The sequence below is a fragment of the Haliotis rufescens genome, unplaced genomic scaffold, assembly GCF_023055435.1.
Source record: "Haliotis rufescens isolate VD_foot unplaced genomic scaffold, xgHalRufe1.0.p SCAF_13, whole genome shotgun sequence".
Taxonomy (NCBI): domain Eukaryota; kingdom Metazoa; phylum Mollusca; class Gastropoda; order Lepetellida; family Haliotidae; genus Haliotis; species Haliotis rufescens.
The window spans coordinates 12,601,914-12,628,198 of NW_025963813.1; the positions used below are offsets into that span (position 1 = coordinate 12,601,914).

At 39.3% G+C, this 26,285-nt stretch overlaps 1 protein-coding gene across 1 annotated transcript; it reads left to right on the forward strand.

The window, feature by feature from the left end:
- The first annotated feature begins 673 nt into the window (after nt 1-673).
- On the forward strand, nt 674-24,844 carry LOC124139121 (zinc finger protein 37-like). Its single transcript, XM_046506147.2, has 4 exons — nt 674-855; nt 4,203-4,232; nt 6,392-6,466; nt 7,430-24,844. The coding sequence occupies exons 1-4, from the start codon at nt 680-682 to the stop codon at nt 10,176-10,178; spliced, it is 3,030 nt and encodes a 1,009-aa protein (XP_046362103.2). The 5' UTR covers nt 674-679; the 3' UTR covers nt 10,179-24,844.
- The last annotated feature ends 1,441 nt before the right edge of the window (nt 24,845-26,285 follow it).

The following is a 26,285-nucleotide window of genomic DNA, read 5'->3' on the forward strand; positions in this document are numbered from 1 at the left end:
ATTCTACCCCGGATCTTCACGGGTCCCAAATATACGTAACAAGTGCTGTTCAGTGCTCGGAGATGAAAGCCGATGTGTAACAATATTGCTGTTCAACTTTCAATTGAAAATAAGGATTTAGAATTTACGATAGGTGACAAACCAAATTAGTTTAATTATCATTCAAATGAATTCTGATTTGTTTATCTACTGAGCACTCACAGTGTGGTTGATTCTCAAAAACTTCTACTGTAGTGTATGTATAATAGCGTACGGTTTTTTTCTGCACGTGTTTCACATGAAGGTATTGAAAGTAAATCAGTCTTTAAGGTTTTTTTATGAACGATCTTCACTTTACTTATTCTTTTAAAGTTTTCGTGTCTGTCCTTTACATCTCCTCCATGACATAATCGAAGGTTTATGTATTGTATTAATTACTTGGCGCAGAGACCATATAATCTATTATATGGTCTCTGCTCGGCGTAAACAGAATAAATGTGTAAATTTTGAAGTAGTATATAAACTGGAAATTATATTCTTCAGTTTCACGATATTATGATATATTATATAAAACGCATATACTTTTAAAATGAAGAACAATATATAAAAGTTATTAACAGCAATCAGGTCCAGGTCAGTGACACCGAAAAATTGAAAGTTAAGGGCGCCTGCGCAACCGGAAGTAACGAGGGTATTCAATATGGCGGCGGAAGGACAACTTTCGCCTGCCGAACCCGTACCGACAGACACAAATGCACCGGTAAAGGAAGCAAATTCGGTGATTGATATTGGTGCACAGTACAGCAGATGGATAGAGTTGAAAGAAGACTTGCAGTGTGGAAATGACACCCTGGCAAAGTTGCTACTTGACATTTGGTACGCTGGTTGAGGTGGAAGTTCTATAAATAAACAGGGATTGTTTGGGTTTCGATCATTATATTTCTGCAGTCAGATCACAATCCATTCGTGCATTTTGGTTATACCTGCATGCAACAACGCGCTTGCATTATATTGAATTAAGATGTTATAATTTGCACTGGAAACGAAATAAAATAAGCAATTTAAAAAGTAAATTTTGCAAGAGACCTAAATTATATTCCCGTTATTGTCTGATCACATACTATGTCTGAGAAGAACTTAGTTCCTGGCCATGCTACGATAAAAACATGTTGTCATTTGGCCAAGATTTACATATTTAAGTTCATTAAGCTGTTACTACAATAACTTCATTGCTTGTCATCAAAATTAATTACCTTTAACAGGCTGAATCAGTATTACAGAAATCCAGCAGTGTTTGGGTTTTCAAGTTTGCATTTACTATGAAGAAAAGTGCATATTGCAGATTAGGGCTGGGACGGGTAACTCGGGTACCCAGGTCGGTTGGGTACTAAGTAGCACCCGGGTACCCACAGGACCCGTGGTTAGTCACGTGATATGTTGATGATCGATAAAAGTTATTTAGAACTCTATGGTTACACTACAAGTCACTAATGTTTGCATTTCTTTCTGACTATGCACCCATTCCTTCTGATTTTTCATATGGTTGAAAAAAGATATAACTTAATTCATCTGTGTATGAATGACCAAGTTGTTTAATACATGTATCCAAATACGTTTTGCCAGGGCTATTCTAAAAATGTTCCCATTCGGACATTTTGAGACATCTCCTGAGACATACAGTGGGTACCCGGGTAGGGTCGGGTAATAGGAGGGTGGGGACCCGGGTAGTAAAATTGGACTCCTCCCAGCCCTATTGCAGATATAACTAAATTCATTTTAATACATGTATCGTATGTGTACAGTTATGGACAGGTGACAAACTATGTATTGTGTCTTTATACCTTCAAGTTAGAGAGCTATTTGTGTAGTCCAAGTAACTGAAATTGCATGTAGACAGGCCTGTTCAGTGTCTGTCATGAGATTCATACCTGTCAAAGCAGACCAGCACCAAAATGGACCAAATGATTTGGTTCTTACAAACCATTTGCCTGGTCAGATTTGAACACTGTTTGTCAAAACCAACCAGTGAAATATTAGGTGGAAAACATAGGCTTTATGTTTAGTCATAGAAACAAAGTATGTATGAAAGGGGATTGTAAATAGAACTACATTTGTTAGTTAGAGCTCGGTGCTTAGTACTGCCTACCCTATTACATAAAAAACACTCCTGAATCACAAGTTTGTGAAGGTATAAAACGTTTGTTATGGTAATTTGGCTTGGTCATTTTAAGTAGTTGTCGGAACAAGAAGGTATAACTTTTCTGACACAAAATATGGCATCAAGGGAAATTAGTCTTTGTTGTTGTATAATATTATGTTATATAGTTCAATAAGAAAGGTAATACTCCTCATCAGGGGCAAAGTGTCCTATGCAGAGTTGTATCCCTTGCCTGTACCAAGCCCAGATCCGCTCATTGAATTATGATGTTTGGGTTATCAGCACCATACAAAATACTGATTTTCTAAGGCATTAAATGACAAAGCTGACACACCTGTATATTACTTAAATACTGTATGAGCAGACAAAAATACTTTTTTCTCATCGCATGCATCTTACTTGTGGCAGTCACAGACTGTAGTATGATAATAACATTGACAACTTTTGATTTTGTTTAACTGTAGTGTATCGTCAGTTTCTTCATAAGATTGTTGGTACAGCAGGGCTTGAAAAATCCACTCGTCTGCCCGTTTTAACTAGTGGCAGGATGTACTGAAGAAACACTTGTCCTAGTGGGCGAGTACAATCATATAATTTCATATCTATTTGTTTTCAATAACATATGCAGGATAAATTATAACCTAAATACGTTTTCATTTCTCATACATTCATAGTCATAATAATGATAAGTAGACAGCATACATGGCAACTGTCTGTTGAATAAATAAAAGCAGCAGGTCTCGAAACTTTTCAAGTTCCTCACAGTGATAGTCCATTTGCTGAGCTGTCCATACAGTCGCTGCCACCAGTCATAGCTCCTGACTGTGTTAGGTGATGCTTGGAGTTGAACTCGCAAATGCCTGACCATTATGTTTATAAACATTGATGACTGTCGTGACACCAAATACTATTCCCCCTGCTAGATTATTTTCATTGTTTGTCAAATTTAAATTTCTATTTCATTTCAGCCATCATGTGATTGGTGTAGCAAGAATGTAAGGGGGAAGTTTGGAACTTTTCCATTAGTTTGTAATCTCGAACCAATCTGTTTAAACAAACAAATCATACTTTCATCTGGGAAATTGTAAGTCAGTCGTAATAATTCACTGTAATGGCATTATCAAAGCGATACACAAAAATATAAATGTCACCACATTTGGTGTTTGAGGGCAAATTTCAAGCTCCTTGTTATGGCCGCTTCCACACTGGTGGCAGCGATTGTTACTGAGAGTTTAATGATGGTGTCATGTGATGCTGAGGAGAGTGGTAACTATTTTTTAAAGGGAGACAATCATATTTTTTTTATTTTTTTTAAGCTACTCTTTACTGATTTTCAAAAGTCATTTTATGAGGGTAATGGCTGTTTTTTCATCAGGAATGGTGGGGTTGACGAAATGATGGTCCAAAAATGAATGGATGACAGCAAAGACGTATATACGTGTATATCTATATACGTCTTTGATGACAGTATGACTGGAAAACACAAAAACAAAATGTTCATGGTTGAGTGACTTTGAATGGGTGGAGATGAATGTAGATGGCAGTAACTGAGAATTATTTGTACTGTCATATATATCCTCAACTCCGGTTATTACAGAAAGTTGGGCGGTCGGGTAGCCTAGTGGTTAAAGCGTTCGCTCGTCACGCCGAAGACCCGGGTTCGAATCCCGACATGGGTACAATGTGTGAAGCCCATTTCTGGTGTCCCCCACCGTGATATTGCTGGAATATTGCTAAAAGCGGCGTAAAACCATACTCACTCACTCACTATTACAGAAAGTGGTAATAATAACTGAAAACATTAAACTCTATCAATTTTAAAACAGCAAGTGAAAATATTGCAGGATGGGTTTATGAACTTTTTCAAATCCTTCATAGTGAAATCCTGTCAATCTGGACTGTACAATTTTGAGAAACCTGTAGGAATACGATCATCCATGGATTTGATTATTTTCAGACCGTTGTTGTAGCTGGAATATTGCTGACTGCTGTATAAAATAACATTTACTCTGTATTTTGCTCATTCATGCTTCATGGCTGAATATCATATTTTGAATATTTTCAGTGCAAAGAAGTTCAGAAACAAGAAATCCCTGTAAGTGTATTCTTTTATTTCATGGCTTTGTTTTCTTTTTATATTAATTTTCTCCACAACAAAGTTGGTTGAGGATATTGAAAAGAGTTTGTCTGTTACTGTTAGTCATTGTGTCCCTCTCAAAAACTTCCAATTAGCAAAATGTTTGTCAGTACTATGGAAACAAGGCATGAAATCTTGACAATCTCATTAAATTCAGATCTTAGTTCTTGCTGCCGCTAAAGATCTGAGGACATCCCATTAGGGGTCACGTCGGAACGACCTTTCATCCGACCAATCAGAGCATCGCTTACCAGATCATGAAAGTGACAGACGGAATGTGATATCTCATCATGCAGCCTCGAAAACCTTAAAACGGGGTATTCCGAACGATAGTTACATGCTTAACGACTGAATCTATACAATCTAGACCATATATTAGCCATTCAAGAATGTTCTTTTGTTCAGGTTTCAATTTTTTAAGCGAGAATTTGTCAAAATATGTTTCGAAGCGTAGTTGCCAATTTGAAATTAGTGCCGTAAAACACGAGAAAGCTGCCTTCTGATTGGCTAATGTCGACTTCTTGTCAGTAATTCCATTGGTTGGTCAGAGTTCGCGAAAGGTCGGTCTGACGTGACCCGTAATGGGATGTCCTCAGATCTTTAGCGTCAGCAAGAACTAAGATCTGAATTTAATGAGATTGGAAATCTTGAAAGTGATATGCAGCTCATTGCATATCTGGAGAACAGTGGTACAATGTGTGAAGCTCATTTTGGGTGTCCCATGCCTTGATACTGCTTGAATATTGCTAACAGCGGCATAAGACCACACTCTCTCACCGGAGGACACCTTTAACAGGAAACATGGTTAACCTTGATAACAGACATTAACGAATGGCCACTTGCACTCAGAAATGGAACACCAAATATCCGTTTTGTCAGTGGTGTAGTGTTTGAAAGATCTAATTATTGTTGCGTACATCTGTAAATTAAAAACAGACCCGTGAAGATCCGGATTAGAATAGGTCTTCAGCAACCCATGCTTGCCGTAAAAGGCAACTATGCTTGTCATAAGAGGCGACTAACATGATCAGATGGTCATACTCGCTGACTTGGTTGATCCCAATTGCGCGGATCTATACTCATGATGTCAATCACTGGATTGTCCAGACTTGATTATTTACAGACCGCCGTCATACAGCTTGAATATTGCTGAGGACAGTGTTAAACAACAAACAAACAAATAAAAACAAATTATTCCTTGAATGACTTTTGCAAAAAAGGTGAGCTTCAGTACCTAATGCTGCTGTATTACTTTAGTAGCTGCAATAACACTTGGGATATCAGAACTGAATTTCTAAATCAATCTGGTAGTTTATTTAATAAATGTCAAGAAGGGAAGGTTTCGGGACAGAATGTGGATAACTACATCATCACAACATACCAGCTTGTATACTGTTTCCATGACATTGTGGCACAATAATAGTATGTCTTTGAAGTATCAACAAAAACAGCAGTGCAGAAGAGGTAAATAAATGCCTTGTTACTATTGTCGAAAAAGTTTGTTTTCTTGACATTTGAACTAATTTTGACTTTTTTCCTGCTGGATCTCAGAAAAATTAGGGGCAGTCGGGTAGCCTAGCGGTTAAAGCGTTTGCTCGTCATGCGGAAGACCCGGGTTCGAATCCCGACATGGGTACAATGTGTGAAGCCCATTTCTGGTGTCCCCCGCCGTGATATTGCTGGAATATTGCTAAAAGTGGCGTAAAACCATACTCACTCACTCAGAAAACTTAACTTGGGTGTTTAATATAGTGAATACAGTAAATCAGTATCGGAGGGGAACTAACTTGTAAATGGTGCAAGCAGCACGTTCCTTTCATTTAATAGTTTCTTCCATTTGACCATTCTGGCCATATCTGACCCAAAGCATGGAAAAATATCACTTTAGGAAATTACAGTTTTGTCACATTTGTTTTCATTTTTACGTATTTAACCACACAATGGTTTTGAGAGAAATATCTGTAATTGTAAACCATGTAATAAAAAGCAAAGGCCTAATGTGTTCATGTTTCATGATATTTATCTTGGGCTGACTGAGATGAAAGTTAGGTGTCTGCCTCAGATGAACTGTATGCGTAGACTTTTAACTATGGTAACTGTTGAAACATTTGTTTCAGGTATGAGATCAAAGATGAAGAGCTTGTATCTAGGCCGAGTACAGGAAAAGTCAGCAATCGCATATCTGAACAACGGTTAGTGTACTGATGAGTGATCAAAATGTTGCTTTTTTAATACTGGTTAACAGGTTCTGGTAAATACTGGCATAAAAATGTCATGGGGTTCTTATGAAATTAAGATCATACAGACAGTGACATTCACAACTGATAATATTAAAATATTTAATGGTGGTTGGAAGATTTCACTCAAATAAACACTGTAAGAGTTATCAGAGGACATTCTTGCTTGATGCCATGACTTTTCAGATTGATGAAAGGACATAAAAAAAGAAGTTGTCACAAATGTAAAAAGTAAATCTTAAGTGAGTGAGTGAGTGAGTTGGGTTTATTGCTGCTTTGAACAGTATTCCAGTTATATCACTGCATGTCAGGTAAATGTGGGAGGAGAGCCAGAAGTGATGCAGGTCTGAGACGTTTTCACTTAGGAGGATCCCATGATTGTGGGTATGGTGCTGACAGACCTAGGAACATTATCAGGTGAACTGGGATTCATACACATGATCATAGGTTCCTGGCATGTCCAGGGGACCCAACTCTGCACAGAGAATTGTGGCGCCTCAGACGACTGGGCCACCCATGCCCCCTGCAACTCTTGATGTAAACATGATAAAAGTTGTCGCTGAAGGATACGCTGAGAAAAGTGAATTGCCTTGTACAGACAGGCAGCTGTGATATGGCTGAAATGTTCCATTATCTCACGCACTCATTTTCTCACCAAAAGGCTGGAGATTGACCTGACCATATAGCTCTAACTGCACAACCTGGTATTAACAAGGGCACGGGCGGCACAGTTGTCTCAGGCGCTCCATGTACAGAGTTATGTGCTTGGGATCTATGACTGTGGGTTCGTATCCCACAATCGCCCTGATTATCAGCACATCTTCAGCTGACACAACGTGATATAATTGTTCAAAGAGGTGTTAACCCAACTCACTCACTGAAAAATGTAAATTCTATTCCATATTTGCTCTGCTTCAGGAAACGTAATGCCTCCATGTCAGGGACTGGTATGCGAAGCAGTCTCACATCCCAGTCCGGAAGCTCATCTCTCATGGATTCACAAGACACCAGGGACTCAAGCAACTGTTCTGTGTATGAGGACATCAGTGAGAACCTTGGTGAGAGTGTGTACGAGAAGAAATCAGAATCCAACAAAAATGGCTACCCTGAAGGGTACAACAGCAAGAAGTCATCAAGAAGAAAACAGCCAAAATCTCGAGTTTCAAGGTATCTTGAGGATGAGAATGAGGCTATTGCTGCGCACGAGAGAGGTGATATGGAGTCGGGACTGGAAGGATTTGATGCCGAACGACTTAAATGGGACCAAGACGAGTTGGAGAATGAGGGATTGGGGTCAAGAGACTCGTTAGATGCAAAGGAAAACAGGAATCAGTTATCAGGGGATGAAACTGAAGAGGAAGATGACCCAGATGGAGAAGAAGGAAATGACTTCCTGTCCGAGGAAGAGCTTGAGAAGCTCCTGAAAGGCAGTGAGTCAGAGTCAGATGCCAAAAGGTCAAAGAGGAAGAGGGATTCTGATAGTGATTGGATGCCAGCGGTTGAAGAGGAGAAACCACGGAGAAGACGATCTCGAAGGGTGTCGAGACAGAATTCGAAACCTGCCATTGTGAAAAGTCGAAGGTCTCTGAGAAGGAGGGTGAGTACCTCAGCTGAAGAGTCGACTGAGGTTGAGGAAGAAGTGGAGGTAAAGCCGGAGAAAATTCCAAGAGGAAGACCTAGAAAGACCAGAAAGGATAGTGTTGTTGAAGAAGAACCGAAACAAATTCCACGTTCACAGAAGCCAAAACTTATGAAGAAGTCGGGTGTTTTCAGTTGCACTGTTTGTGATAACAGTTTCACAAACAAGGAGGAAGGCAAGGAACACTTGGAATCGCATTATGTCATCGACTGCAATCTGTGTACTCACAGATTTTATTCGTTGCAGGCGCTTGCTCATCACCAAAGTAAAAAACATCCTGCAAATCACAAATGTAATCATTGTTTCTTTACTGGTCGGACGCGCATGGAGTTGAAGCGACACATGAGGAAGGAGCATCAGGATGAGCAGACAATCCCGGGAACCACCCTGTGTCACATCTGCGGGCAACAGTTCCGATTTGTGGTCAATGTCCAGAAACATTTGATGGATGCTCATGGCATAATGGAATCCAATATGAAAACCTACATGTGTGATCAGTGTGGAAATGAGTACTTCTTGAAGCACTCCCTACGGAAACATATGCTTACTCACAAGGAGAAGAACATTGTGTGTGATTTTGAAGGCTGCGCAAGCAAATTTTCCAGTGACGCTCAGTACAAGCGCCATTATAACACAGTGCATCTGAAAATCAAACGACACGCCTGTCCATACGAAGGCTGTGAAATGAAATTTGCATTTAGGAAGACAATGGCTACCCATGTGAACATGGTTCATCTGAAGCTTCGTCTGTTCCCATGCCCGTGGCAAGGCTGTGAGCGAAGCTTCTATGCTAAGAAACACCTCACTGTTCATATGAGGATTCACAATGATGAGAAGCCTTTTAAATGTACTGAATGTGACTATAAGTGTAGGCAGAGGGCAGCGCTAAACTGGCATTTGAAAAAACATGGGATTGTCCCAGATCATCCAGAAAGCCTGGAGAATGAGAAAAAGAACAAGAAAGAAGGATTTCCGGTCAACTTTAAACGAGGTCGGAAGAGAACACGGTTCAGGAAATCCAAAGGATTGGACTATACTGATGACCAAATTGCAAGTATTAACCAAAGATATAGTGAAATGGTGACAGGAACATCTCAACAGTTGTACCCAGCTAAAGATGAGGACTCGTCTGATGCAGAAGCTGATGATCCTGATGATGCACCTAAAGAAGATGGAGGGGCAGACCAGGCCAGTTTTGATGAAAAGTTTTCAGGTGGGCAATCAGTAGGTAACAATGTGGAGGACTTCAGCTACGTGGAGCGGAGAGAGAGTCAGATTGTCACTCGGCCTGCCGACCTGCCACCAGGGTATGCCGGGAGAGACTTCAATTCTAATTCTCCTGCTCAAGAGACCTTCACATCAGAATTGCCTAAACGCGAAGTTGATTACGCAAGGCTGGATTATGACACATCTCAGCCAACCCACAATGATTTCACTTCCAAGCAAGTTGTTCGGGATGGAGAGTTTCAGTCCAGAGAATCAGATTTCCATGCCACAAGAGATCCAGAATACCAGGCTGTGCAGGAGGGCGACTTTCAACAAAGTCGGGACAGCTTTTCATCAGTTCGAGAGACAAGCTTTCAACCTGTTAGAGATACTACTTTTTCAGCCAATCGGGAAGGTAGTTTTCCTCCAATCAGAGACACTGACTATCAAGTCCGGGACACTCAGTCAGATTATCGAGGATACCCGATGAAAGAAAATCTTGATGCTGAACGCGCTGGTGTTTTCCCACGATTCATAAGCAAGGATGTTTTTTCAACTAGCATGCACAGAGATGGACATTTCTCTCCCCGCCCACCAATCAAAGAAGCATACATCACAGGCCAAGCCTTGTCGGAAGTCGATTATTCACGTTTTGCTGCCAAGAACGAGCTTTCAGCTCTACGCACACTTCCACCGGGGTTTCAAGGGCAAATGGAAGTCCCGTCAGAATATGACCCTCGATCTCCAGTTCATGCGGTCATGGGAGGCAACTCTGGCAGTTACGGACAAGACCTTCATATGTATAGTCGTGAATATAAATAGGGCATATAAACATAGCTTTGGTTACATGCATGTCATAAGTTGCATTTTCTAAATATATTTTTGTTTTTGCAAGAGTTTTGAACTTGTTGAAACCTGTTTGTATTTGTGAGATACTCCGTTTTGTTGCCTGCTCAATCAGGAATGATACAGAACAATTTCTGTGTTCATTGTCATCGGTATTTTGTGAGATTATTTGGTCATGATACGCAGGTATTTTTTAACTTTCACTTTGCTTACAGATTGTCAATCCCACAATACCACAAATAAGAAATTAAAAAAATAAGAATTAAAGGAACTAAGGTTGTCAGAAATTTCAGAAATAAAGAAACAACCTTGATAAATTGTAATGGAAGGGAGATAACTCTTTTGCTTGATTCAAAGTCACTTATTTATTTATTTCATTATTTTATCATCATATAGATCATTCGAACTTATCAGAGATAATAATTCGGTCCACAAACCAAGTAAATTAAAAGAACAGGCCAAATTAGTCAAAGGATCATTCATGTAAAATGTTGTTTAGCTTGCATATATCATCAAATCAACATGGTAAGTGCAATATGAAACTTATTGGTTCTCCATCAAGCTTTTTAACAAAAGCTACTGTGTAAAATGTACTGTTTTATTTCCAGAGTTGGCTCTGATATCCTTGAGAAGTTCGAATGATACTGATGTGATATGTTTGGACAAATTTATTATAAAAATCATCCCAAATGAAGTAAATCTTGCAGTGTATGATGTCTTCATTGGTTGGTCAGTGCTTGTTTATTTGTTTGATCACAGATTTTTTTTGTCGTTTCCAAAGGCAGAAGTTTGAGGCCAAAAAACAACAACCAAGAAATGGCATTAGCCGCAACAATTTTTTGATTTTCAAAACATCTTATTTCAAGGACAAAGGACAATACTTACAATTTTCTTGGCACATTGTCTGCTATGTCTGATTTATTTGGCTTAATGTGGTTGTCAAGTGGAGCATCATATTGGTGTTGTTGATATTTTTAAAATCACTAGGTACTGGTAATCACGAAATACTTTGAATGTGGGACATGTCACAACTGTAGGGCCAGGCTCTCTGTGATTCAACAAATACCCCCAAATATGTCCATACACTGTTTGTTTTTGCGAACTAAGGGGAATGCCAGGTCCCTGACACTTCCTGTTCCAACAAGCATCCCTACGTTTCAGGTGTCCTTTATCAAAACGTCAGTTACACATTGGTAAAACTGTTTAACTGATACACCGGTACATAATTAATTTGGAGTTAGCAGATAACTACTTGGACCAAACTTGCTCGGTCTCCACGTAGCTGAAACTGTTCCAACAAGCACGCCTACATTTCAGGTGTCCTTCATCAAAACGTCAGTTACACATTGGTAAAACTGTTTAACTGATACACCGGTACAAAATTAATTTGGAGTTAGCAGATAACTACTTCGACCAAACTTGCTCGGTCTCCACGTAGCTGAAACTGTTCCAACAAGCATCCCTACGTTTCAGGTGTCCTTCATCAAAACGTCAGTTACACATTGGTAAAACTGTTTAACTGATACACCGGTACATAATTAATTTGGAGTTAGCAGATAACTACTTGGACCAAACTTGCTCGGTCTCCACGTAGCTGAAACTGTTCCAACAAGCACGCCAACATTTCAGGTGTCCTTTTTCAACGTGTGTCATACATTGTCTCGGTTTAAAACTCATTAACTGTTTAAATGATACACAGGTACATAATTAATTTGGAACTAGCAGATAACGACTTGGACCAAACTTGCTCGGTCTCCACAAATATATCTTCTGAGAGGACGTGTTGCTTGACAAAGAAAAGTGGCAGTAATTAGACATATAACACATAAAGTAAATCCTTAGCATTTGTATTTGATATAATCAAAATCTATAGGGCATTACCACAATTATAGGTGCAAAAATACCAATATTTCCTTATGTTTTCGGGGGCACAGGTGGCCTAGTCCTCTAAGGCGCCGCGATTCGCTGGCCAGAGTTGCGTCCCTTGGGCATGCCAGAAACCTGTGATTGTTGGTTCGAATCCCGGTTCACCCCGATTATGTTGCTTGGTTTGTCAGCACCATACCAGTGCTTGTGGGTTTCACCGAAGTGGTAAATGTCGGAGACCTGCATCACTTAGCGCTTTCCTCCCAAATTAAGCTGACACGCGGCAATATGACTGCAATACTGTTAAAAGCGGCGTTAAACCCAACTCACTCAGTCCTTATGTTTTCATTCTCAAAGAAGGATATGGCAAAACCTTCAGGTATTATTTCTAAAAAAATTAAAAGCACATGTTGGTTTGTTTCTTTCTTGCACGCCCTGGCAGGTCCTTGCAGAGCATACCACAAGCAAGCACCTGCTTTGTCAATAAGCAAGAAAGGCATGAAAGAAATTCCTGTACTTTTCTTCTTTGTTCTAAACCTAATAAGCATACAGTGGACTCTTGATCTGTATAAGATGTATTTACTTCCATGTATCAATATGTACCTCTATTATTATGCTTATGTTATTCCTACATTTCTTTGTTGCAATTCCTATATATGAGCTTTTGGATATTAACTTCCTGGCATCCTGCATAATTCAGTCATGATTTTTTTTCCAATTGATCTTATGTTTTGATTACTGCTGATTTGAGCCTTTGTCAAGGTACCTTGTAACTTTTTGTGAAAGAATAATGCATTGCTTGAATGATTGTTTCCAAATAATAAAATGCATAATTTCGATGTCAATCATGCAACGTCAGCCAACAAAACCATGGTAACATGGTGATCTTGTGGAACCCTACAGGTGTACCATTGCTTCACCAGTTGGCTGGCTGGTCCCATGCTAACTTGTGCCATGAACCAACTTACTATTAATGTTTTAGTATCCTGTCTTGTTACATGTGTAATTGATGAAAGAACCCCAAATGATTAGTGCTATTTTACACATTTATCCATGCTATTTTTATTAGGAACTCCTGTAATTTACCCGTCCTTTAAGTAAAATGCTGTTAAGTTAGATGTATGTGTGTGTGTGTGTGTGTGTGTGTGTGTGTGTGTGTGCATAACCATGGTAACTTTAAGATGATAAACATTGGAGCTGTAGGACTACCGGGATGGAATATACATCCCGAGCAGCCTATGCTTGTCATAGAAGGCGCCTAATTGGGGTTGGAAGTATATATTTACCTGTAATATGTACCATAATGACCCCCAACATTGGCTTTATTTCGCTCAGAATATTTTTCTTGGTTTGTCAGCACCATACCCGTGCTCGTGGGTTTCACCAAAGTGGTAAACGTCTGAGACCTGCATCACAGAATTTCCTCCCAGATTGAGCGGGCTTGCCGTGATATAATTGGAATACCACTCAAATCGTCATTAAACCCAACTCACATTTATTTAAACCAGGTGTTATTATTTACTGTTGATAAGTCAGCAGCATTGTTCCATTACTGTACGATTCATCTGATCAATGATGTGATTGCTGTCATAATGTGTGGTCCACCGTATGATAAGTATAATATCTGGTCCATGATATGATGTGTATCACAATATCTGGTGCATGATATGATGTGTATGTCTCAATATCTGGTGCATGATATGATGTGTATCACAATATCTGGTCCATGATATGTTGTGTATCACAATATCTGGTCCATGATATGATGTGTATCACCATATCTGGTGCATGATATGATGTGTATCACAATATCTGGTCCATGATATGGTGTATATCTCAATATCTGGTCAATGATAAGTTGTATGTCTCAATATCTGGTCCATGATATGTTGTGTATCACAATATCTGGTCCAGGATATAATGTATATATCAATATCTTGTCCATGATATTGTGTATATCTCAATATCTGGTCAATGATAAGTTGTATGTCTCAATATCTGGTCCATGATATGTTGTGTATCACAATATCTGGTCCATGATATGATGTGTATCACAATTTCTGGTCCATGATATGTTGTATATCTCAATATCTGGTCCATGATATGTTGTGTATCACAATTTCTGGTCCATGATATGATGTGTATCACAATATCTGGTCCATGATATGGTGTGTATCACAATATCTGGTCCATGATATGATGTGTATCACAATATCTGGTCCATGATATGATGTGTATCACAATATCTGGTCTATGATATGTTGTGTATCACAATATCTGGTCCATGATATGATGTGTATCACAATATCTGGTCCATGATATGTTGTGTATCACAATATCTGGTCCATGATATGTTGTGTATCACAATATCTGGTCCATGATATGTTGTGTATCACAATATCTGGTCCATGATATGTTGTGTATCACAATATCTGGTCCATGATATGTTGTGTATCACAATATCTGGTCCATGATATGTTGTGTATCACAATATCTGGTCCATGATATGTTGTATATCACAATATCTGGTCCATGATATGATGTGTTTCACAATATCTGGTCCATGATATGTTGTATATCACAATATCTGGTCCATGATATGTTGTATATCACAATATCTGGTCCATGATATGATGTATATCTCAATATCTGGTCCATGATATGTTGTATATCACAATATCTGGTCCATGATATGTTGTATATCACAATATCTGGTCCATGATATGTTGTATATCTCAATATCTGGTCCATGATATGTTGTATATCTCAATATCTGGTCCATGATATGATGTATATCACAATATCTGGTACATGATATGGTGTATGTCTCAATATCGGGTCCATGATACGATGTGTATCACAATATCTGGTCCATGATATGTTGTATATCACAATATCTGGTCCATGATATGTTGTATATCTCAATATCTGGTCCATGATATGGTGTGTATCACAATATCTGGTCTATGATATGGTGTATATCTCAATATCTGGTCCTGATATGATGTGTATCACAATATCAGGTCCCTGATATGATGTATATCACAATATCTGTTCTGCAATACAGTGGCCAAAACTGAAGATGATCACATGTCTCTGTCCAGTGTATCAGTGGGTGAAACTGTGACATCGTTTGTCTCTCCCAGTCTCCTACATGCAGAGTCTGGGGTAAACCAGGGGCAGATTGACTGCTTAAAAAAACAAGTTTAACTAAAGACATATTTGTCATTAAACACAGTCATGTCATACAAATTTGTATCATAGCTATTATCCTTTTTAACTAATATATTTCCAAGTTATATATAATCAATGTATTCTGTTCACTGAAATATGTTTTATGCAGAAGTACGTAAAACATGGATAGAGATGGAATAACAGGAATGAAACTATTTCGTGCCATATAATTAAAAAATATATAATAAGAATTTACAATGTTAGATGTTTGCGCTTATGAAGTTCAGTTGTCTTATTTGTTGTTGATATGTGAATTGTATATAACTTGCTGTCTTTGCGCTTTAATTTGCATCTGATGCTTTGTTTTGTTGTTGATTGTTTACATATAATTGTTTTGTTTGTTTTTATTGGTTTACATTATAAGGGGACTTATTAACCATGTGAATATGTCAGTGTCTTCATTGGTATCTTGAACAACACTGGATACAGTTGTCAGATTGTTCAAAAGAAAACTGTTTCAATATATATATTGTTTGTAGCTCATTAAACATTTTACTTTAGTGATGTTAGCGTCTCAGAGAAGCAATGAGAGAATCTTTCCTGCTGATATAATTTCAATATAAATATCAGTACAACTCACTCATTTTGGGGTTGAGACATCCTTGTTGCAGTCATCTTCATATAAGTGAAGGTATGTGCCATAATAGGTGTGATATACTCTCACTTGTAAATTATTTCTTTTCTTGATACAATGGCTCAAAGACCTGACTTGAAGGCCAGTTTTACAGCAGTTTTCAGAGAAAAGTGAAGAGGCGACTAATGGGATTGGGTTGTCAGGCTCGCTGACTTGGTTGATGCATGTCATCGTATCCCAATTGCCTGGGTCAATGTACATGATGTCAGTCACTGGATTGTCTGGTCCAGACTCGATTATATACAGACTGCCGTCATACAGCTGGAATATTGCTGAGTGCGGCATTAAACAACAAACAAACAAATCAGAGAAAAGTGAGGGTTCACTCTGATTGGTGACCTGGGGGGAGAGCGCCACCTGGCGGAGAGGCACGTTTTAGCTTCTGTGTTCTTGTTGTATCAGGATAAGTATATTATCATAAATACTCATGTAATTTCATTTACTTGGGTATTTGGTATTTCAATCAGGTCCTTCATTGAAATAATGCTATCATAACTTGATTCTTTCATTGCTTCCAGTCAAGTCTTTCTGACATTATTTAACTTGTAAAAACTGGCAAGTTATGGATCACAGAATCAGATAAAGAGTCATCACTTGCTGTGCAAGACATTTACACAGATGACGTGTTTTGAACTGATGTTAGTTGAATTTGTAAGTCGAAATTGCTCCAACAAAGAAATGATGTAAAGACATCAGGTTTTTTCTGAATGTTCAGTGTGGAAGTCTTGCCGGCTGTTTCCAAATGTGATAAAAAAACATTTGGGTTGCAAGTGAAACAATGGTACAGTAGGGTTGCTTGAAACACAAGTAATATTTTCCTTTGTCCGAAGATTTGGCTAAATATACGGGCATTAATGATGAGTGGACTGCTTGAATAAATAGGACTTCAATTAGGAAAAAACAACCTCCAGCATGATCTGGCTTAGATCCTCCACTGCTCACACCATTGATAATAGACTTGTCTTGTCCTGGCTCAATTACATTAACAGGCTAAAATAAAATAGCTGAGGTATTTATCACATTGATGTAGTCATCTTCACTGACTTGAAAATTACTGTCTGCTCTAAAATCTGTTTGTATGGTCATTGTGGGGTTGCAAAGTGGAACAGTGTTTGAGCCCATTCTCGGCGTCCTGCTTGAATATTTCATAATGAATTATGATATGGGTGGGGTATGATATACATGTATACCACGTTTGACATATTAAGCACATCTCTCGAATAAGCACCCCTGGCCAACTTCTGTTCCAATCAGTAATGTTATTAAGCGGATGTGCAAAGGCTGAAAATTTAAATAAATCTGTATATCCTTATATACATTACACATTGTTAACAGCACCATAGAAGGAGTATATTATCAACAAAGTTTTAGCTTTATTGTTGTTTGAACTCAAGCTCTGACGACAAATTTAACTTGTATGGTTTTAATTAATGAGCGCCCCTTTTTAATTTTGTAAGCACCAGGGGCTTCTTACAACCAATATGGTACACACATTAGAGATGGATGTACATGAAAATAGTAGAACACTGTTCCATGAAGAGACTGAGATGTTAGTTCTCCAGCCAATATCCTGCATTAGTGAGGATGATCCCTAAGCATTATGATGGGCTCCAATTGCAACGATACACAAAAGTCATCTCCATTTATGAAAAAAATATATGTGATATCTTTCTAATCAGAATTTGATATATTCTTTCTATGTTTTTTTGATGTTTTGATATGCAGTATTAACTTTGTTTATATGGAGTATCGCAGGTCAGTTCACTTTTGTATGTTTGTTATGAATAAGTTGATTGAGAATCGACTCAGTTTCCGATATATCTTAAATGCTTGTTATCGCTTGTTTGCCTTCATCAGCTTTCATAAGCCAAAGTATGTGATCTTGCGTTTTTTGGGGTGATAATGAAAACATGTGCCATTTTGATTGTTATGCTTCTGTACATACGTGTGAATGTGTACCACTATATGATTAAAAATAAGCCCTAATTAGTCAGTGATATGTATCCATATTCATTCAAATAAGTTTGAGTATTTCATCTTGCATGACTTGGGACAAGGACGTCATGGTTTGAAAAAGCTTAAACTGGTTATTCGTCTTGTTGAAACCATTTTGCATCTGCTTAACTGTTTTCATAATGTCAATTTTCAAAACATCTATGAGGGTCCTGATGGGGGAGTCCCATAAGCAGTAAGCAGTAAAATTTAGGGTACTTTTTCATTAAGCAGTAATTTTTCTTCTTTTTCAATGAAATCATCGCAAAAAATTCTTAAATCAGCCATGGCAGGACATGGGACTTTTAATTCTCATTTCGTTTCATCCTGACATATTTTTAATAACGGGTAAAATCTCAAATTGCTTAACATTCTAGACTGGTCCCCTGCGTCAGTTGCGCAGCCTGCTTTCTGTGGCGAAGAATTTGGGTCTTGAAGACAGACTGTTTTTGACCATTTTAATCATTTTACAATAAGCAGTAAATTATTCATTTACGTTAAGCAGTTATTTTTGGGTATTTTACGATAAGCATTTACGATAAAAAAAGATGAATTTTAAGTTTACGATAGTGTTTGAAGTGTGTTTTACGTTAAGCATTAAAACCCATCACGACCCTCATCTGTGTACAGTGCAAGGTTCAGCTGTCCAAACTACAATGTGCTCCTGAGTAATTCTTTACTGATATTCCTTGCATTATTTCCTGGTTCGCATGGACTTAATTTATTTTGTCAATGAGAGACTTTTATTAACTATTATATGGTGAATCCATCTGTTTGTTACGATATTGATATTAACATGCAAATGATTATTAATTATATTAAACTAGTATTACGAATACTGGTTTTGTGCATGTTTTTTCCAGTTGGGAATTCTAAGGAAACTGAAACCGGTTATCCGAGTAATCATGTGGGTCCTACTTTGGAACGCAAGGCTTGTCTTCTGGAGGCAACCTTGGACTTGGACCTTTGCAGTTCAGCGCTAAGATGATCATAACTCCCATACTTAAACATTGGCTTACGATAGTCTTAGCGCTAAGATCGCTCAGTGCAAGTGGGCCTTGGTAAAGCATCCATTGTACACTTGTATGGAGTCAGATTTGTTTTTAAAGTTGGTGAAAAAAGTCCAAGAATGAATGTTTTATGAGCGATGCTTTATTTTGAATTCACCAAAGAATTGTTTCCTAATGATATGCATGGTGGAATTATTTTGTTCTAAAGCTTGAAAGATGCACACAATGAAGTATTATGTATGTCCAGTAATGTGTCAGTCCAGTCGCTGGACATGAGACACTTGGTGCAGTAGAAGAAAGGCATGACTGCCGACATTGAGGGGCAGTGCCCAGTTGTCGGGAGCGACACACAGAGTTGTGTCCCTTTGCTGGAAGGTGTTCTGTGATTCACTGCAAAAAGGATCATTGATCGATCCGCATCAATCCAGTCTTGCTGGTTTTTGCAAAGTGGCTACAACTCTGACATGAGTCACTTTGGGCTTTCCTCCCACATAGCTGACACGCTGTGATATAACTGAAATACTGTTCAAAGCAGTGTTAAATCCACTCTCTTTTCGTCATCACTCCATGCCAACAGTGTGAAATCATAAACTGAAGCTGTATAGAACATGTTGTTGAACACATATTCGTATGCACAATCCTGTTTCTTGAACAGTTTGGTTATGATGTTTTCTGTTTTGACAACAAATTTATAACGTCTATAATCCACGTCACAAAAACCAAATGGCATCACCATTGTTCTACGTGGATTGGCTGAAACATGTATTGCCCCTGCATGGTTACCTCCAAGATATCTGTTCATGTCTAACTGGTCACTTTGTACAGTGTATATGTTTGCTATTTGTGTGAAGCTATTTTTTCTATCAGTATATATCATGTGATTATAGTATGAGTGGTGACCATACCAACAGCTGTCATGGTAACCAAAATAATGGATGATTTTGTGTACATTATTCTCATAATCATGTTACCGTCTTTTTTACAATGCTTTTGATATGTTGATATGAATGTTGAAGAAAATGTTCAGCATACATCCATTTATGACAGTTTTGTGTTCCTGTATCCGACTGTATAGCTTATTTTTTGTTATCATTGTCATCACTGACAGCCTCCATATTGGAAACTATTTAAAACAGTGAGAGAGTAAAGGGGGATGATTTTGGGTGACAGTTGTTAAAAACAAACATAAATGTAGTATTTTACAGAAAACTCCAAATCACTATGCTTTGGCTTTCAAATGGATATTTCCACCACATGTTCACCTCCATAGCGGTGACACACAATAATATGTGGCACAAAACTGAACTTTGAGATGGGGTACCTGGGTCTGATACGAGTGAGAGTGTTCACTCTAGCATGAAGGTTGGGATGGGGTACCTGGGTCTGATACGAGAGAGTGTTCACCCCAGCACAAGGGTTGGGATGGGGTACCTGGGTCTGATACGAGAGAGTGTTCACCCCAGCACTAGGGTTGGAATGGGGTACCTGGGTCTGATACGAGAGAGTGTTCACCCCAGCACTAGGGTTGGAATGGGGTACCTGGGTCTGATACGAGAGAGTGTTCACCCCAGCACTAGTGTTAGGACAGGGTCCCTAGGTCTGATATGAGTGAGAGTGTTCACTCCAGTTTGAGGGTTGGGATGGGATACCTCGGTCTGATACGAGAGAGTGTTCACCCCAGCACAAGGGTTGGGATGGGGTACCTGGGTCTGATACGAGTGAGGGTGCTCAGTCCAGCACTGGGGTTGGGATGGGGTAGCTCAGTCTGATACGAGAGAGTGTTCACCCCAGCACTAGGGTTGGGATGGGGGCTACCTGGGTCTGATACGAGTGAGAGTGTTCACTCCAGCTTGAGGGTTGGGATGGGGTACCTCGGTCTGATACGAGAGAGTGCTCACTTCAGCACAAGGGTTGGGATGGGGTACCACCTGGGTCTGATACGAGTGAGGGTGCTCAGTCCAGCACTGGGGTTGGGATGGGGTAGCTCAGTCTGATACGAGTGAGAGTGTTCACTCCAGCTTGAGGGTTGGGATGGGGTACCTCGGTCTGATACGAGAGAGTGCTCACTTCAGCACAAGGGTTGAGACAGGGTATCTAGGTCTGATACGAGTGAGAGTGTTCGCTCCAGCTTGAGGGTTGGGATGGGGTACCTCGGTCTGATACGAAAGAGGGTGTTCACCCCAGCACAAGGGTTGAGACAGGGTATCTAGGTCTGATACAAGTGAGGGTGTTCACTCCAGGGCTAGGGTTGGGATGGGGTACCTCAGTTTGATACGAAAGAGGGTGTTCACCCCAGCACAAGGGTTGAGACAGGGTACCTAGGTCTGATACGAGTGAGAGTGTTCACTCCAGCTTGAGGGTTGGGATGGGGTACCTCGGTCTGATACGAAAGAGGGTGTTCACTCCAGGGCTAGGGTTGGGATGGGTTACCTTAGTCTGATGCAAGAGAGGGTGCTCACTCCAGCACAAGGGTTGGGATGGGGTACCTCGGTCTGATACGAAAGAGGGTGTTCACTCCAGGGCTAGGGTTGGGATGGGGTACCTCGGTCTGATACAAGAGAGTGTTGGGATATGGTTGAGAGTGCTATCCAGGTTGAATATCTCATAGGCACCTCACATGAAAACTTGAAAGTGTTCTTTTTGTGCGTCTCATCTGTATCTGAATGTGTAATGGCCACCCTTCACTCTACTTACGACCAGTCCATGAAACTACTTTTACATTTGTGTGGAATTGTTCAGCATCTAATATCATGAGGAAATTGGGCGAAAACTTATAAGAAACCTCAGTAAGCACTCCTAAAATCTCTTACATCAGTCATAGTAGTTGGTACCCAGTGTTTTGTGTGAGGTTACTGTCAGAATCATATGTATGCATACTTCATTTCATCTACCCTAGAATTTATCATTGCCTGTTCATTATTCACAAGAATATGGATGTGAGTTTTGCATTTATTTGTGTACTGCCATGTATGGAAAGCATATATTCTTGTTCAAGTCGGTATTCATGTATCATGTGGGCTTTCAACAAACATAGCATTTTTATAAGGCAAGGTTTCAGAGACATTCGCACCATATAATACAGCACTTAGGCTGTGCTTACAATCCTCTGTGTATGCTGAACAAGGGTGGACGTGGGTGCACAAATCTCTTTGTGGTCTCATGCATCGCAATTAGCAGCAGAGTAGCGTCCCTTAGATGTCTGATGATTGGATGAATTTTTTTGTACAGATCTAAGAGCTGTTCTGGTTTAGACCCTTTGTTGGACAGCACCATGTCCACTCTCATGTGTTTCAAAACAAAACTTGATATGTGAAAAAATAAAAAGCGTTTTTTCATATATATTCAACCGACTAGAAATGTCAAATGTTAAACAACCCACCTCATTTAATATTTCTGTCAATATAGATCCAGAATTTAAAATACTTATAATTAAGACCTGTTGAAAATATATCTTCCTTCTGCCCCTCTTTATTTCTTTTTTCTTCCTCCCTACTTATCAGTGTCACTATATGGCTGAGAAACTGTTGATGTGGCATTAAATTTTAACTCGCTCACATAACATTTTGAGGAAATGAAAAAATATATTTGAAGTTGGAATTTTATTTAAAAGAAATTCTGACATACTGACCTGAATTTTTGGGCCAGACTGAATAGTGTTCAAACCTATAAGCATTATAAACTCCCTAACTCATGTTTGTTGTTCAATGACCTGTGATGTGAAACCCTGATAATGCGGACGGCACTGATTTCACTGTATTCAGAGAAGTCAGTTTATATGTGGGTACGTCTTGTACAAGCTGTAGCATTGCGTGTTTGTTTAGAAGAATCTGGAAATGAGGTTAGTATCGTAGAAAAATACAAAGTAAGAAATATTTTTATCAACACAGAGCCACATTTAAGTGTGAAATTAATCATGCCTATCAACAGAACCATAGTTCTCTATGTACAAATCAAAATTGAACTATTAAATTTTCATATATATATATATTTCGTTTTATCAGTAATTATGTATTTGTGCCACTTATAGCAATATTCCAGTTATATCATGGCAGTTGTCTAATTGTGAATGTGTTTAGCTAATGCCACTTGAGGTCCTGGCATCATTGCTTAAATGGGTTCTTTGTGTGAAATAATATATAAAGTGGTAAACATCTTAGAGCTGCATCACTTCAGGATTTCCTCCCTCATCAAGCTGATAACTGCAGAACAATTATGTGAGTGCTCAGTGACTCTCCCCCAAACCACCTACCCTCCCTACAATAAAGGGGCAGTCGGGTAGCCTAGTGGTTAAAGCGTTCGCTCGTCACGCGAAAGACCCTGGTTCGATTCCCGACATAGGTACAATGTGTGAGGCCCATTTCTGGTGTCCCCCGCCATGATATTGCTGGAATATTGCTAAAAGCGGCGTAAAACCATACTCACTCACTCACCCTACAATAAAAAAAATAATATTCAGTGCCAGGTGCAAGCACCTGTCTATAGCACTGTTTGCCGTTTTCAGAATCAGATGTCAGCGTTTCAGGTCTTCCTTTGTGAGTTTTAATACTGTTCACCAACAAACATAAGGTATTTTAAATTGGTATTGCCTTTAAAACTCTACTCTGTTCACTGTGATTAACAGTTATTTAACTTTCAGCCTTCATGTGTTTATGTGAAATACTAAGGAGCCACAGAATGTGTCTCTTTCATTTCAAATACTTTTTTGCTTTTATATTCAATAATATTTCCCTTAGTGTGTTCAGAAATTAGTATTGGTGATTAATCTTAGAATGTGCTTCATTTTTTTCTAAATTTCTTTAATTGTGTGAGGACTAAGTTCTTTCTTGAGTTTGACTTGCCTGTCTCATAACTAGACAGCTTCATCCTCTTTCTGTTTTCTTAGTATCATACTCCTTGGTAATTCCAGGGTAGTAAAAGATCCCCAGTTCCCCATGCTTGTCCTGCCTGGGATTCTGTGGTAGAATAGTCCCTCTTATTACATGCTTGTCCTACCTGGAGATTTCGGGCATAATAGGTTTCATAGAACCACATGCTTGTTCCACCTGGTGATTCCGGGATAGGATGGGTCCATAGTACCCAATGATTGTTCTTCCTGGTAATTCTGGGGCAGAACAGGTTTTGTACCCCATGCTTGTCCGACCTGGAGATTCCGGGGCATAATAGTTTAATAGTACTAAATGCTCTACCTTGGAAATCTTAAGCAGAATAGGTCTGTAGTATCTCAGGCTTGTCCTTACTGAGGGTTCCAGGGTAGAACAGGTCCATATTTCCCCATGCTAATCCTTCCTAGAGATTCTGGGGCAGAACAGGTCCATATTTCCCCATGCTAATCCTTCCAAGAGATTCTGGGGCAGAATAGGTCCATATTTCCCCATGCTAATCCTTCCTAGAGATTCTGGGGCAGAACAGGTCCATATTTCCCCATGCTAATCCTTCCTGGAGATTCTGGGGCAGAATAGGTTCCTAGTATCGCATGCTTGTCCTACCTGGGGATTCTTGGGCAGAGTACATCCCAAGTACCGTGTACTTGTAAGAGAGACCTGGTTGATTTAATGTCATCGTTCCCCGACATCTTAGATTGTTGACCACTGGTGTACCTGTCCCTGACTCCAGTATTTACAGGTATGACATGCTTTGAATATTGCTGAGGTATGAAACAACATTCACTCACTCACTCACTCACTCACTGTTGGTTTCATGGAGAACATGGTGAATATATACTGTTTCCAATCATCTGTCGAGACAAAGTTGAAAGCATTAGCCAGCTTTACATGTGCATTGGTGTTTGTCTATATTTCTTGCCTTTATCCAGAAGCATATTATTTGTTGATTGTTACAAGCAAAGCAAATGCTTCAAATTCTAATCATACTGTAATTCTTATAAAGAAATAAACCATTAAACAGACTGTTAAATCTCTCTGTTTTTTTCACAGTGGGGTCAAGTAGGCCCCAAACTTGCCAACTATTTCAGCGATTGCATGGAGAGTATGGATAGTAACTGAATTAGTGTGACATCATACTCTGATGGCTAAGGCCCTTACAAGCAGCATTGTTTACCAGTTTATCTGATCCAGGCTTGATTTCTCAAAGGTTGCCATGAAACAGCTTCAACATTGCTGGCTACAGGATGAACAAGCATGTCATTTCTCAATCAGTTCAGTTTGAAAGTGACACCATAACAAATCATTTTTCGGAACTAACTTGCTGAACATGTATCCCTGCATCCTTGGTTATCAACTGTATCATACTGGAGTCTCCATTGGAAAATGATAAAACCCGGACCCAGTAACTTCAATAATTTGGGAAGTGATGTCATAATCTTTATCTCTTATAAGGGCGGTCGGGTAGCCTTGTGGTTAAAGCGTTCGCTCGTCACGCCGAAGACCCGGGTTCAATTCCCGACATGGGTACAATGTGTGAAGCCCATTTCTGGTGTCCCCCGCCGTGATATTGATGGAATATTGCTAAAAGCGGCGTAAAACCATACTCCCTCACTCACTCATCTCTTATCATATTGCATAAGAGTGTTATTTGATTGGATGGCTTTAAATCAATAAGCAATCAAAAATGACTTTTCAATGAGAGATGGGCAATGCAGATAAAATTACGGCCTCGCACAAGGGTTTCCTTGATATGGGGTCTCTTTTTAGAATATAATTTTAATGAGAGAAAAACAGAGTTGAAAGGTAAATTTCTTGGTTTAAGCTGACAGCCTGAAATGATACAAAAGAAAAGTGTGTGCGTATTATACACGACAGATATATTTTCCAGAATTTAATTGCCCATAATTAAGGGAGCATATAACACATGAGTGTGTATTATACACGAATAAATATGTCTCGTGTACATTGATCAATCAGAAGGGGTGCTAATTGGGATTGTTCACTAGCCAATATATTAGCAAATATCGCTGTGGGCGCTTATTAGAGAATGCGCTTATTACGTCGAATATGGTAGTCAGAAGACTGATATTGGATGCTGAAAATTTGTAGACAATGCAAACTTGTAGACACAATTCCTTATTAATATGGGAAGGTAAGTCCTAATGGTACAAGACATTCTCAGTTGCACTAGGGGGCACGGGTGGCCCAGTCGTCTAAGGCGCCGCGATTCCCTGTGCAGAGTTGCGTCCCTTGGGCACGCCAGAAACCTATGATTGTGGGTTCGAATCCCGGTTCGCCCCGATTATGTTTCTAGGTTTGTCAGCACCATACCCGTGCTCGTGGGTTTCACCGAAGTGGTAAACGTCTTAGACCTGCATCACTTCGGGCTTTCCTCCCACATTAAGCTGGCATGCCGTGATATAACTGGAATACTGTTAAAAGCGGCGTTAAACCCAACTAACTC

Coding starts and splice junctions, on each gene's coding strand:
- LOC124139121 (XM_046506147.2), top strand. CDS start 680: ATGGCGGCGGAAGGACAACTTTCGCCTGCCGAACCCGTACCGACAGAC. Junction 4,233..6,391: donor TTCAGAAACAAGAAATCCCT/GTAAGTGTATTC, acceptor CATTTGTTTCAG/GTATGAGATCAAAGATGAAG. Junction 6,467..7,429: donor AATCGCATATCTGAACAACG/GTTAGTGTACTG, acceptor GCTCTGCTTCAG/GAAACGTAATGCCTCCATGT.